The sequence below is a fragment of the Hypanus sabinus genome, chromosome 17, assembly GCF_030144855.1.
Source record: "Hypanus sabinus isolate sHypSab1 chromosome 17, sHypSab1.hap1, whole genome shotgun sequence".
NCBI classification, from domain to species: domain Eukaryota; kingdom Metazoa; phylum Chordata; class Chondrichthyes; order Myliobatiformes; family Dasyatidae; genus Hypanus; species Hypanus sabinus.
The window spans coordinates 78709394-78722634 of record NC_082722.1 but is presented as its reverse complement, the minus strand read 5'-3'; the positions used below and the strand labels follow the sequence as shown (position 1 = coordinate 78722634).

Sequence of the window (13241 nt, the reverse complement as noted above, 5' to 3'; positions counted from 1 at the left end):
TGATTCCCAGAATTTCTTCCACAGCTGAGCTTCTTCCATGGTAACTACCCGATAAACAGACAGCCTTGTGAAGCCAGTTACTTATCAGAAAGGCAACTTCCTTCAGTCGTGCTTGCTCTGGTTACTGAGCCCCCAGAGCAGCGCCATCCTTCCGAACATCTTTGTCTTCCCTTACCCACCCTTGCCCACCAGGCCCACGGTGGGTGCATTACGGGTGCAAAATGGGAAGTGGTGGGTGTAATGGTGGATGTTTCTTTATCTGCCAAAGCCCCACACTGGGGGAATGCCCCCCTAAACCTTGGTCCGCTTCTGGTCACTTTGCAGTTATTTCTTCTGCTTCTTCCAGAAATGGCAGACCAACACAAGGTGCATTACCGCCATCTACTGGGCATTATTCAAGCACACCAATACTTTTCTTCCAGAAAGTCTTCCCCCACCATTCCTTTCACATTTCGCATTACTACAACCCCACATCGTACTATGAGCCTTAAAATCCCCGAACCATTAGTTAACAAAAAACAATAACCCTTCTTTGAAGGCTGAATATTATTTACCATTCCTGGTAAGGTATCATTAATAACTCCTACAGTTAACCTTTATCCTCAGATGTACATTGAGGTTTTTTACTGAAGTAGGTGCTATCTAACGGCGAGTTGTTGTTGTAGTACGTGGACAAGCGCCTCCAGTGGTCGGCAGAGGCATTACAGGCCAGTTGGATAATTCCCCGCTGCTGCAGTTCTCTAAATCACCATTGGGGCCGCTGTGGAGCCAGTGATGGAGACAATGGATTAAGTTTCTCCGGTGTTCCTGATTATTTAGACTATTACAGAAGTCAGTAGCATTAAACATCATCTATAACTAAGTGGAATGAATTTCAGACACAGTGCACAACTTACTGATGTATTCATTTACTACAACAGTTGAAGGAATTGGAATTTTTTATCCATTTACAGGATGTGGGTGTCGCCAGCATTTATCGCCCATCACGAGGAAATCTGCAGATGCTGGAAATTCAAGCAACAGACACAAAATGCATCTATAGGTGGCATCTATAGGAAGAAGCACAGTCGACGTTTTGGGCCGGGACCCTTTGTCAGGACTAACTGAAAGAAAAGGAAGTAAGAGATTTGAAAGTAGGAGGGGGAAATCTGAAATGATAGGAGAAGGCAGGAGGGGGAGAGGTGAAGCTAAGAGCTGACTTCTCCTATCATTTCAGATTTCCCCCTCCCCCTCCTACTTTCAAATCTCTTACTATCTTTTCTTTCAGTTAGTCCTGACGAAGGGTCTCGGCCCGAAATGTCGACTGTACTTCTTCCTATAGATGCTGCCTGGCCTGCTGCGTTCCACCAGCATTTTGTGTGTGTTGCTTTTATTGCCCATCACTAGTTGCCCTTGAGGAGGTGGTGATGAGCTGACTCCTTGAACCGTTGCAGTCCCTGAGGTGTAGGTACACCTACAGTGCTGTTAGGGGGGGAATTCCATTATTTTAACCCAGTGACAATGAAGGAACGGCGATATTGGTTTATTATTGCCACAGGCACTGAGATACAGTGAGTGAAAAGCTTGACTTGCATCTTGTTCATACAGATCAGATCATTACACAGTGCATTGTACTAGGGAAAATGATAACAGAATGCAGAATAAAGTGTTACAGTTATAGAGAAAGTGCAGGTGCATGGTTATTGCAAGGTAGATTGTGAGGTCAAGAGCCCATCAACTTATGCTAGGGAACCATTTAATAGTCTGATAACAGTGGGCTGGAAGGTGTCCTTGAGGCTGGCAGTATATGCTTTCAGGCTTTTGTATCTTCTGCCCGATGGGAGGGGGGACAAGAGAGACAGTGGGTTGAGTGATATCCACGGGAATGAACTGTTGTCTTCTCTACTGTTTTCCTTGTGATCACAAGACCCTGTTTGACATTGGTAATGTAGAATGCTGCAAGTCTGGTTCATTGGGGAGACTGACGACAGGGGCGGCCACTTGCCTTGGCTGTTGGGCTGTTATATCACACACAGAAGAGGAACCATATGAGGTGGTGTGGGAGAAAGCAGAGGGCACAGTGGAATCCATACTTGGTTGGGTACTGGCTCTTCCCATCAGTGCTGCCCTCCAGTGCTTGCTCAGTGGAAAAAAGCAATCTGGGCCAGGTCAACATCCCAAGCACCATTGATCTGCAGACCATGCTGATCAGGGATTTGGGCTATATTATTATTTTTTTAATTACTGAATGTATTTTCTGCTTTTGTAACCATGCAGTATGTGCTATGTGCAGTGTGCCATTGGTAATGTGTTTTGCACACTTGGCCTTGGAGGAACTCTGTTTCACTTGGCCATAGTCATGTATGGTTGAACGATAAATAAACTTGAACTTGACATTTTTGGTCATGACCCTCCCTCAGGACAGAGTGAAGAGGGAAGGTAGCCTGACCAGAGATGTGAGGAAAGAGCTGGTAGGTGATGGGTGGAAACAGATGCTGTGGAGGTTGATAGTCCTATGTGAGGAACAGGAGAGTTTTGAGACAGAGGCTGGTGGATATCCCCCATCCCCCACCACCACAGATGATGCATGATCTGCTGATTTCCTTGAGTAGATTGTTTGTTGCTCCTCATCTGCAGTCTCTTGAGTCTCTGTCTCTTCACCATGTTTAATGAATACAGTTATGAAAGGGATGGAAAAGACAGAGGCAGGGAATTTGTTTCTACTGATAAATGACAGTAGAACTAGGGGGCATAGCCTGAAGGTTCATGCGAGTAAATTTAGAATGAAGGTGAGGAGAAACTGCTTTTCCCAGAGAGTAGTGAATCCATGGAGTTTTCTGTTCAGGGAAGCAGTTGAGGCTATCTCATTAAATATATTTAATTCACAGTTAGATAAATTTCTGCACAGCAGGGAAATTAAGGGTTATGGGGGAAAGGCAGGCAGGTTGAGGTGAGTCTAAGGCCAGATCAGCTTTGATCTTATTGAATGGCAGAGCAGGCTCAATGGCCAACTTCCGCTCAGTTTCTTATGTTTTTATGATTGGAAATTAAGTTTGAAAAGAGATTAAGAAAAACCCGTTCCATAGTAAAAGCCAGATCTGGACATTTCCTCAACAATATGTGAAGTGCGTTAATATTGAAAAGCACAGATAGAGTGACATGGAGAGGAGGTTTCCTGTAGTGGGAGAGTCTGGCACCCAAGGGCACCGCCTCGAAATAGAAGGATGACTTTTAGAACAGAGATGAGCAGGAATTTCCTCATAAGACCATAAGGCATGGTGGCAGAATTAAACTAATTGAGATAAGAGGGAAAATAAATTATGGAATGGTGAAGCAGAATTGATGGCCCGAATGGCCTAATTCTGCTCCTATGTGTCATGGTCATAAACAGCCTACTGCGGGAACTCTAAGGATCAAGCAACATCTGTGGAGGAAAATGGACAGTCGATATTTTGGGTCACGACCCTTCAACAGGACTGAAGTGATGTCATGTCAACTGCTTGTTCCTCTCTATTGATGGAGAGTCCCTCCAGCATTTTGTGTGTCTTTTCAAGATTTTCAGCCTCTGCAGGAATTCTTGTGTTTATGATTTGTTCCCCCATTGAGGTGCGAAATCTGTTGAGATCCTCTCTAACCCCTATTCTGAAGCCCAGGTTTCAGATGACTGGGCAGGGTCTATGACGATTGGTCCGGATTCGGAGATGTTTCGCCAGAGCTCTGTACGGGTCGGCGAAGTCTCTGTACTGATTGGCCAGAATTCTTCGACGATTGCCCAGGGCTCTGAGGTGATTGGCCCGGATCCTGGGACGATTGACCAAGGCGCAATGTTGATTGGCTAATAACCAGGTGACGATCCAACTGCAATGACGTCATTGACAGCAAAGCCACTGTCCCATGAGGTCCTTCGCCTGTGACATCTGTCTATCACAATTGCCAAAGGTATTTTATTAAGAAAACTTTCAAAGTGAGAAATAAAATATAACTTTTTAGATGAATGGCCTGAGTTTGGGTTGCTATGACGTCCTCGGACGCATTTCAGCATGTCCAGAAAGCTGCCCGAAGTGACGTCTAAACGTTTTTGATTAAAACTAAAATTGAAAATAATCACCACAAATTACTTAGAAAACTCCGTGAATACTCTGAGTGCTGATTGAACGATAGTATTACATTCGAGGAGGGAGCGAGTGGGACAGCCGCGGGGGTCCTGCCGTTGCTGGGGTGACGTCATTGATCCGGGTCCCTGGACCGGGCGCAGTGGCGGAGATGGCGCCCGTGGCGGAGAGGAAGGTTGTGGGCGCCGCAGCCGAGAGTCAGGAGCCGGCGGCAGCGGAGGATGATGAGGGGCAGAACCTGTGGTAGGTCGAGAGCCGGGGTGGGGGGTGAGTTATTACCGGGGCGGCCGGCGGCTGTTGCTGATGCGGGCGGGCGGGCTCTCCTCCCTTCTTCACGGGCCTCCTCCCCACTGTGTCGGTGCGCGGCCGGGCAGCTTTTCCTCTCCACGCCCCCCACCCTCCGTCTGGTGGTGTTTATCCCGCTCCATCCAGACTCCGAGGTTACGGGTTCCGCCCCCACTGCCTCAATAAAACACACAACTAGAACACAGGCTTCTGCCCCCTTCCTTTCCAGCCCTGATGAAGGGTCTCGACTGGTTATCCTCCTCCATAAATGCTGCCTGACCTGTTGTGTCCCTCCAGCATTTTATGTGCTGTGCTGCATCAGCAGGGTATCTTGTTTTTACAGCCATAACGCAAAATGCCTAAATAAAATCAGTAGCTGCAGTAAATAACGGGCGAGGCGACATCTGTGACATCCGTAGGTGTTGCTTGACCTGCTCAACATCCAACATTATTTACTTGTATTCTAAAGATCCCGGTGCAGTGCTGTAGAACGGACTGCTTTGGTTGTAATGTTAAACGTGGGAGCCGCTTCGCCTATTTTGCAAAGTTTTAGGTCAATGTTGGTTACTTGTTTAACGTTTTTGGATTAAATTGCTTGGTCATTTGAGGTGTTGTTGAGGGGGCTTGTTAGGCCACACAGCTGATCCGACCATTCAGTGAGTTCATGTTGATTACGTTAACCTTAACCCTTGAACTTCCTACATTAATGCAGTGCTTGCAAGCCTGAGGAAGCTGTCATTACTTGTCAAGTGCTTTGACGTGACTGAACGTAATGATATAAACCTAAGTGCTTTTCTTTCAGGAGTTCAATTCTCAGTGAAGTGTCTACCAGATCCAGGTCAAAATTACCCACTGGGAAAAATATTCTTGTGTTAGGTAAGCCTACCACCAGGCCTATCTGTTTATCCTAAAATCAGCAAATACTTTCATGGAATAATGTCACTTTATGTATGTGCAGTCTATGTATATGAATTACTTGTACTCTATTTAGCCTCCAACCTGATGGCATGAACATCAATTTCTTGAACTTCCAGTAATGACTCCCACTCCCTTCACCACTCTCCATCCCCTTTCGCTCTCTCACCATATCTCCTTGCCTGTTCATCACCTCCCAATGGTGCGCCTCCTCCCTTTTCTTCCATGGCCTTCTATCCTCACTATCCGATTCCCCCTTCTCCAGCCTTGTATCTCTTTTACCAATCAACTTCCCAGCTATTTACTTCATCCCACCCCCTCCCAGTTTCACCTATCACCCTGTGTTTCCCTCTCCCCTCACCCACCTTTTAAAAATCTACTCCTCATCTTTTTCCCTCTAGCCCTGCTAAAGGGTCTCGGTCCCAAACGTCAGCTGTACTCTTTTCTGTTGATGCTGCCTGGCCTGCTGAGTTCCTCTAGCATTTTGTGTGTGTTGCTTAAATATTGAAATGATAAGTATTAAATCTCAGTGTTAATTTGTAAGAGACAGCTGGTATTTGAGGATAAATATTAAATGTTGAGCATTATGAAATAAGCATAATTAATTTAACTTGAATTCCAGTTTCTACTTTTTTTTATAATGTTTAAGAAAACCATTCAGTTATAATTTGGTATTACCTGGGGTGGGGTAGTTATCTGGATCATTTATTTATTGCCTCGCGTTTAGTCGGTGTCTGATATTGATGAACTGCTGTAACGTTTCTGTAGGTGAGGATGGATCAGGCAAGACGACACTCATGGCAAAGCTCCAAGGAGCAGAACATAACAAGAAAGGGAGGGGCCTGGAATATTTGTACCTGAACATACACGATGAAGATAGAGATGGTCAGTGATTCTTTAACTGCTTCACTATGTTGTTTGGTTTGAATGTTTTAATGAAAGCAGAGATTGTGGTATTATAAGTTGTTAATGGTTACAGTAGATTCTGTCCATGCCCCCTCCCCCTTCACAGTCTTGGTAAATCTCTGATGAACTGCTGAGTGAAGCAGACCTCTGGCCTTTCCGAAATACCCTGAGTCATAAGTAGAAAGGCACTGTATATTGTGTTGAAATGGTTTGTCTCTACTTCAGCAAGAGTTAAGGTAAAGAATTCTGTGAAGCAGCAGTGCCTTTGAGAAGAAAAATGTTCTTGTGTTGTAGATTCATGTCCAACTTGACATTTGAGCACAAACTGAAATCATAACTGTATATATTACGTGCGGTGTGCTGTTGGTACTGTGTTTTGCACCTTGGCCATGGAGGAATGTTGTTTCGTTTGGCTATATTCACGTGTGGTTAAATGTAATTAAATTTGAACTTGGAACTAGACTGTCATTCTAGTACTTTGCTGAGGAAGTGCTGCCTCATCTTTGGAGATGAAGGTAAATGAAAGCCTCATTTGTTTCCTGATTAATGTAAAACAATAATGCTGTAAGATACATGGGCAAATTATTCCTTGTTCCTGAAAATATTTCTTCCTTGGTCTATGTCTTTGACACAAACATTGTTCTAAAGATACTGCTGTTTTTGACAGCTTGCTGTGTTCTTTACGGTACAATAGTACTTGGGATATTTTGAAATTGTGGGCAGTGCTGTAGAAATGCAAACCTTTCATGGGTTTTTTTTTAAGAGGCAACAGCTTGTAAGCTAATACATTATTAGATGAAAACTAATACGGGGTTGCACTGTGGATTTTCTTTGAATTAACGTGTCTGCAATGAATTGTGAAGCTTTTGATGTTGACTGATGCATCTTAAAGGAGCTAAATGAAATAGTGGTTTTTGAACCCAGAAATACAAGAATTCCAAACCCATAAACACAGGAAATTCTGCAGATGTAGGGAAACTTGAGCAAAACTCTCAAAATGCTGCAGGAACTCTGCTGGTCAAGTATCACCTATGGGACAGAATAATGAATAATAATTTCAGGCAGAGAATGAAGAGTAGACTATTCCCCTCCATGAGTGCTGCCTGCAGCATTTTCTGTGTTTGTATTTGTAGTGGCCGTAGGATTGACTTTGGCACAAAACTACGTCGCGGCTTCCGTCGGTTTTGTGGCCGCCTGGTGAAGGAAGCTATTGATATAAAACTAGAGGAAAAGAACTTGAACAAGGGCAAAGGTCTCACTCCAAGTAAGAACTGGAATTCAATTGTAAACAAGGTGGAACAGCCGAAACCTGATTGGATGAGAACTAACTAATCAGGAGGGACAAACGACTGGGGTATAAATACCACCAGACTAGACATGCCCAGGCATCATCCATGATGAAGATGGCAAAGTTTGTCATCAGAACATCAACTAAAATTGATAACTTGTACCTGGCTGGAAGCCCAAGAAGAGTTTATATGCTGGAAAAGCACAAGATCCTTTTTCAGGCTGACTTTATGCTCATTGATAAAGATTTATAAAACTGAGAAGGATAGGGTAGATTTAATCTTCTTCCCAGAGCAGGGGAGCCCTGAACTGGAAGGCACGGGCATGAGGGGAGGAATTTAAAGATCTGAGGACAAGTTTTTCACACATTAGGTGGTGGTTATCTGGAATGAGCTGTCAGAAGAAGTCGAGCCGTATAAGATCATGACATTCGAACAGCCATTTGTGGTACAATGGATAGTTAAAGAGGACAGGGATGCAGGCAAGAGGGATCTAGGATAGTTGGGCATGGTTGACAGAGATGAGGTGGGATGAAAGCGTGTGATTCTGTGTTAATTGATTCCATGAATGAATCATTTGCCATTGCAAGTAGAATTGTATTGAGAGTATTGTTTCAGCAATAAATGCCTTGTCAACTCTATCAACTCTTATCAAATGCCTTGTCTGTTGTTCCCTGTTATACAAAAGATCCAAGCTTTGATTCCTGGTCTGAATTCTTTAAAATTTAAAGTTCAAAGTACATGTATGTTACCATTTACAACCCTGAGATTCATTTTCTTGTGGGCATACATAAAAAACCACTAGAGAATGCTGGGAGTGGTGGTCAAAGCAGATACATTAAGGATTTTTAGCTAGGCATGTGGGTGATAGGGAAATGGATTGTTATATGGGAGGGAAGGATTACATTGATGGAGTATAAAAGATCATCAGAATATTGTGGGCTGAAAGGCCTGTACTGCTCGATGTTCTAATCCAGTGTTCCAGCTCTTGTGCAGTAGCCTTGCTGGTAGCTGTGCTTCCAAGGTACATCAGTGCAGAAGGGTTTTTTTTCATTGTACCACCATTTGTGTTGGCAGCAAGTTCCATTCTTACCTATCGTGCTTCAGAAAAACAATTCTCTAATTATAAACATGAGAAAATCTGCAGATGCTGCAAATCCAAGCAACAGACACAAGATGCTGGAGGAACTCAGCAGGCCAGGCAGCATCGATGGAAAATTCTCTCATTATGCTATTGCTGTCTGGATGGGAGTTGCTTAGCTAAGAGAGAAGTCTAGAACCTAATTATAAACAGCTTCATCTGGGTTTCCTCTGGACTGAGAGAACAAGCCTATTAAACCATGTTTTTTTCATAGTTAAGAATCTTCAGTAATAAAAGCAGAAAATGGAACTTTCAGCAAGTTAAGGAGCATCCATGGGGAGAGAAACAAAGGTAATATTCTTTCAGTTAGTTTCTGGAGTAACAAAGCATGACACACACAGTTACAGAAGCTTTTGGGGAAGAGAATTCCAGAGCCTCCCTACTGTCTGAAGGAAGAATTTGCTGCCCACTTCAGAAATCTCAAGAAGGCACCTTGATCAGCATGACTGAGCTGGGCTGAACAGCCTGTTTCCTTGCTCTGTAATTAATGAAAGACCACATCAACTTGGGCGTTCAACCAGTGTGTAAAAATGCAACAAAACCTGTGTAAGTACAAAGGAAAGGTTTAATAATAATAAATAAGCAATAAATATGGAGCATGAGATAATGAGTCCTTGAAAGTGAGTCCATTAGTTGTGGGAACTGTTCGAGAGCCTCATGGTTGAGGAATAATAACTGTTCCTGAACCTGGTGGTGTGGTCCTGAAGTTCCTGTACCTTCTCCCAGATGACAGCACCGAGATGAGAGCTCGGTGGGATGTTGCTTTCCTGTGACAATACTTTGTGTAGATGTGCTTAATGGCAGAAGACATTACCTGTGATGGACCGGGCTATATCCACTACTTTTTGCAGGATATTCCATACCAGGTTGTGATGTAGCCAGTCAATGCACTCTCCACTACACATCTGTAGAAGTTTGTCAAAGTTTTAGATGTCACACTGAATCTTGGTGTTGCCGTGCTTTCTTCGTAATTGCAGTTGCTGGACCCAGGACAGATCCTCTGAAATAATAGCATGGAGAACTTCAGTTTAGATGATATCATTGCTGAGGAACTAAACCATGGGGCACCACAGTAGCATAGCAGTTAGCGCAAAACTGTTACAAGTCAGAGCGTCAGGGTTCAGAGTTGTATTTTATAAAGAGAATTTGAATCGACATTGCAACAAATGTTAACGAAGCAGCACTCTGTATGAGGCCTTCCATTTCCTGTGTTTAATTGAATATTCGATGACTTTTGCCTTTACTTTAACCTGGTTATTATGAGATGACGTCATGTGTAGTTTCTTGCCATTTGTTTCTTTCTGAGCTGTGATGTTCTTTGCAGCATTTATATCAGTTTGTTGTCTGTTCAATTTTAGCAATGGATCGTAAAGTTGTTTTCATACCAGGCAACCACAGGCTGACCAATTTAGAGTGTTTTATGGACTGAATGCTGATACAGGCTGTACTGGTTTTTGTATAAAATATTTTGGCAGACCAATGAACAGGGAGGGAGAGCTGTTGTGAGATTCTACCTTTGGTTTAGATTGCAGTTCTCTGAATGTGATTCAAGGTGGCTGCACAGATATCAAAGGTCTGCTGACACATAACACTCCAGGAATCTGAGCTTTCAGCCCGATGGCCTCTCCATCACAATATCACCTGCTTTTGCCCTATTTCAGTCCATGCCCATCTTCAGTTATTCCAGCCCTCTTCTCACAATTTTTCATTTAGCAAACTGCGGATTTCAGCTTAATATATACCCTGCTTGCCCAGTCTTCATTGACCACTTTGACGTCAGGTCCCTCAACAGTTCTAATTTAAAATTCACACTTCAAGTTCAAGTTTATCATCATCTGATGGTACAGAAATGTAACCAAACAAAATAACGTTCCTTTAGACACCCATGAAGCATATCATACACAACACATAAACCAAACTATTACCATAAATAGGCTAAAGAAATATAATTGAAAATGCATATAGTGTGTAGCACAGGTAAGCAGCTGGCTGTCCAAGTGATGAGACTTTGGTGGTGGCAGGGTATTTATTAGTCTCACAGCCTGAAGGAAGGAGCTGCTACCCAGTCTGGTGGTCCTAGTCCTGATGTTTCTGTGTCTTGGAAGTTTCCAACCTTTTTTATGCCGTGGACCAATACCATTAAGCAAGGGGTCTGTGGACTCCATGCTTGGACCCCTGCTGCACCACCCTGCACCCACCACAATAGTGGGTCAAAGAGATTGTGGGTGCACCCATGTTTAAAGTTCAAAGTACATGTATGCACCGTGTACAATCCTGAGATTCATTTTCTTATGGACATACTCAATAAGTCTATAGAATAATAACCATAACAAAATCAGAGAAAGACCACCCAAGAGTTTAGATCTCTTGGTTCTGCTTCTTTCATTCTCTGACTTCCTGCAGCTTTAAAATTCCTATTGTCCTTCCCTCTGATAAGAGGCTGTGTTCATCCACTTACCTCACTTATCTCCCTAGTACCCTCTCTTTAGGGTCAAAGAGAAGGGAAACTGCCCTTCAGTCCTCAAGTCTGCAACAGAAAGCTAGTTGTACTAAACCAACATTAGTGGCTTATCCCATCTCAGGAGTTCCTCATGGTTTCCCCTCACTACTTCCTCACACTTGTGGGCTGCCCCGGCACAATCATCAGACTGTTGGTCATTGATGCAATCAGCACGTTTCACTGTATATTTCAATGTACTGTATGTGTGACAAGTAAAGCTAATCTTTAAAAAATTGAGAACTATAGATAGTACAAGAAACTTATCCCCATATCAGAAGTAGATGAAACTAGAAGATGTGGATTTAGTGTAAGGGTAAAGAGATTTAGAGGGGATCTGATGAGTTCCAGAAGTACACTGCCAGAGAGAGTGATGGAAGCAGAGTTGTTGACTATCTGACTAGTGTCTTAATGAGCATTTGAATCCTGAAGCATAGGATCTTTGAGCCAAGTGCTGGAAGATGGGATTACTGCAGATGGATGCCCACTGGGTGTAGACAGGGTGGGCTGAATATTCTTTTGTCAGGGTATATGATTCTGGGTCAAAGGGATGAGTTATAGAATTACACCGCAATGTATCCAAGCTGATCAAGATGTCTATCTGAGTTAGCCTTATTTGCCTGCATTTAACCCATGTACCTCAAACTCTCCTTTCCATGTCCCTATCCAAATATTCTTTATGTTGTACCCACCTCTACAGTTACCATTTTCCACAGCAGTCTCTGAGGGGAGAAAAGATTTCCCTTCGGGTGTCTCTTTAAGTTACTTCCTTTAAACTTGTGTCCTTTAGTTTCAGACACCCCTAAAAAAGGGAAAAGGCTCTGGTTATCCACCTAATCTCTGTCCTTGTTTTTGTAAGCCTCTCTAACATCATCTCTTGATCTCCTTCAGTCCAGAGATTGGGAAAAGTCCCAGTGTGTCCAGCTTCTTATAACTCAAGCCCTCCTGACCCAGTAATGTTCTTGTGAACCTTTTCTGCACCCTTTATTACTTTGTTAGCTCAACACTGAGAGAAATTGGGGAAAGTAATAAATACTGGCATCATTGGAGCTGCCCAGATCCTAAACAAAGAATTTTAAAAAAGTATAAACTGGGAAATTTATGATAAAACTTTTTTTTAACTAATAAGCCAGAAGCCATTAACGGTGAGAAGTATCTTGAAGTCAGATTTTGTGCAACTTTGCCATGGGGCTAGTGATTGGAAAATGCAGCCTGATGTGATGGTAGGGGTTGATTCATCAGTAACTCTGCTGTGGTAAGGAGCAGGACAGTGTACCTGGTCAGAGGTTGAAGATGACGGAATAGACAACTATTGGCTTTTAGTTTTATTCAACATCTTTAAATCGTTTTCAAATGCCTCTAGCCTGACCCCTTCTCAACTCTTGCAGCTTTGTGATTCATTTATTTATCACAAGTACATTGAAAAATGTGTTATTTGACTTCACAGTCAACACAAGCTAAGGATGTACTGGGGAGAACCTGTAAATGTCACCATACCTTACAGCACCAGTGTAACATGCCCACTGTTCAGCAGGACAGCACTAACAACAACAATATAAAGCAAGCTCTTTTCACACAGAGACACCCCCTCCAGCCCCAGGGGCCCACTCTCACAGACATTGGGCTTGCAATTTCCAGGCCCATCTAGTCCATGCCAAACTGATAATCTGCTTAGTCCTATCTACCTGCACCCAGGCAATATCCCTGCAAAACCCTCCAATCCATGTACCGATACAAATCTCTCTTAAATGTTACAATTAATTTGAATTCTGGACTCGCACAGATCTCCAATTCCAGGACCTGCTGACGTGAGGGATCACCAGCTGTCATCGATGGAGCCTGCCAATCTCATTCATTGGCACTGAGGATTGCTGGTCTTTGACCCTAGTGTCTGCCAACCTGGCATCCGCCCTAAGGGGTTGTTAACCTTTGACTGTGGTGTGCTCCAACCTGGAATCTGACCACTGGCTCCTGCCCCTACTGACACTGACCATTAACTCCCACTCACCTGTTGGATACTGAATGTTTTTAATCGCAAATTCTTTAGAAGTCAAGAATTAGGCACAAAACTTTGTTGCCTCTGATTGTTTATTAAGTGCTAAGAAAACAAAGGAATGAAG

General features: G+C 43.3%; 1 protein-coding gene across 2 annotated transcripts in view; it reads left to right on the top strand.

Moving 5' to 3' along the window:
• Positions 1–4183: 4183 nt before the first annotated feature.
• Positions 4184–13241, top strand: part of dync1li2 (dynein, cytoplasmic 1, light intermediate chain 2) — a 147806-nt gene continuing 138748 nt past the window's right edge. For both annotated transcript variants that reach the window (XM_059993299.1, XM_059993298.1), the window contains exons 1-3: positions 4184–4334; positions 5179–5252; positions 6060–6176. In XM_059993299.1, the coding sequence (XP_059849282.1) occupies positions 4243–4334; positions 5179–5252; positions 6060–6176 (283 nt within the window). In that variant the 5' untranslated portion in view covers positions 4184–4242. The remainder of the gene's footprint in view (positions 4335–5178; positions 5253–6059; positions 6177–13241) is intronic.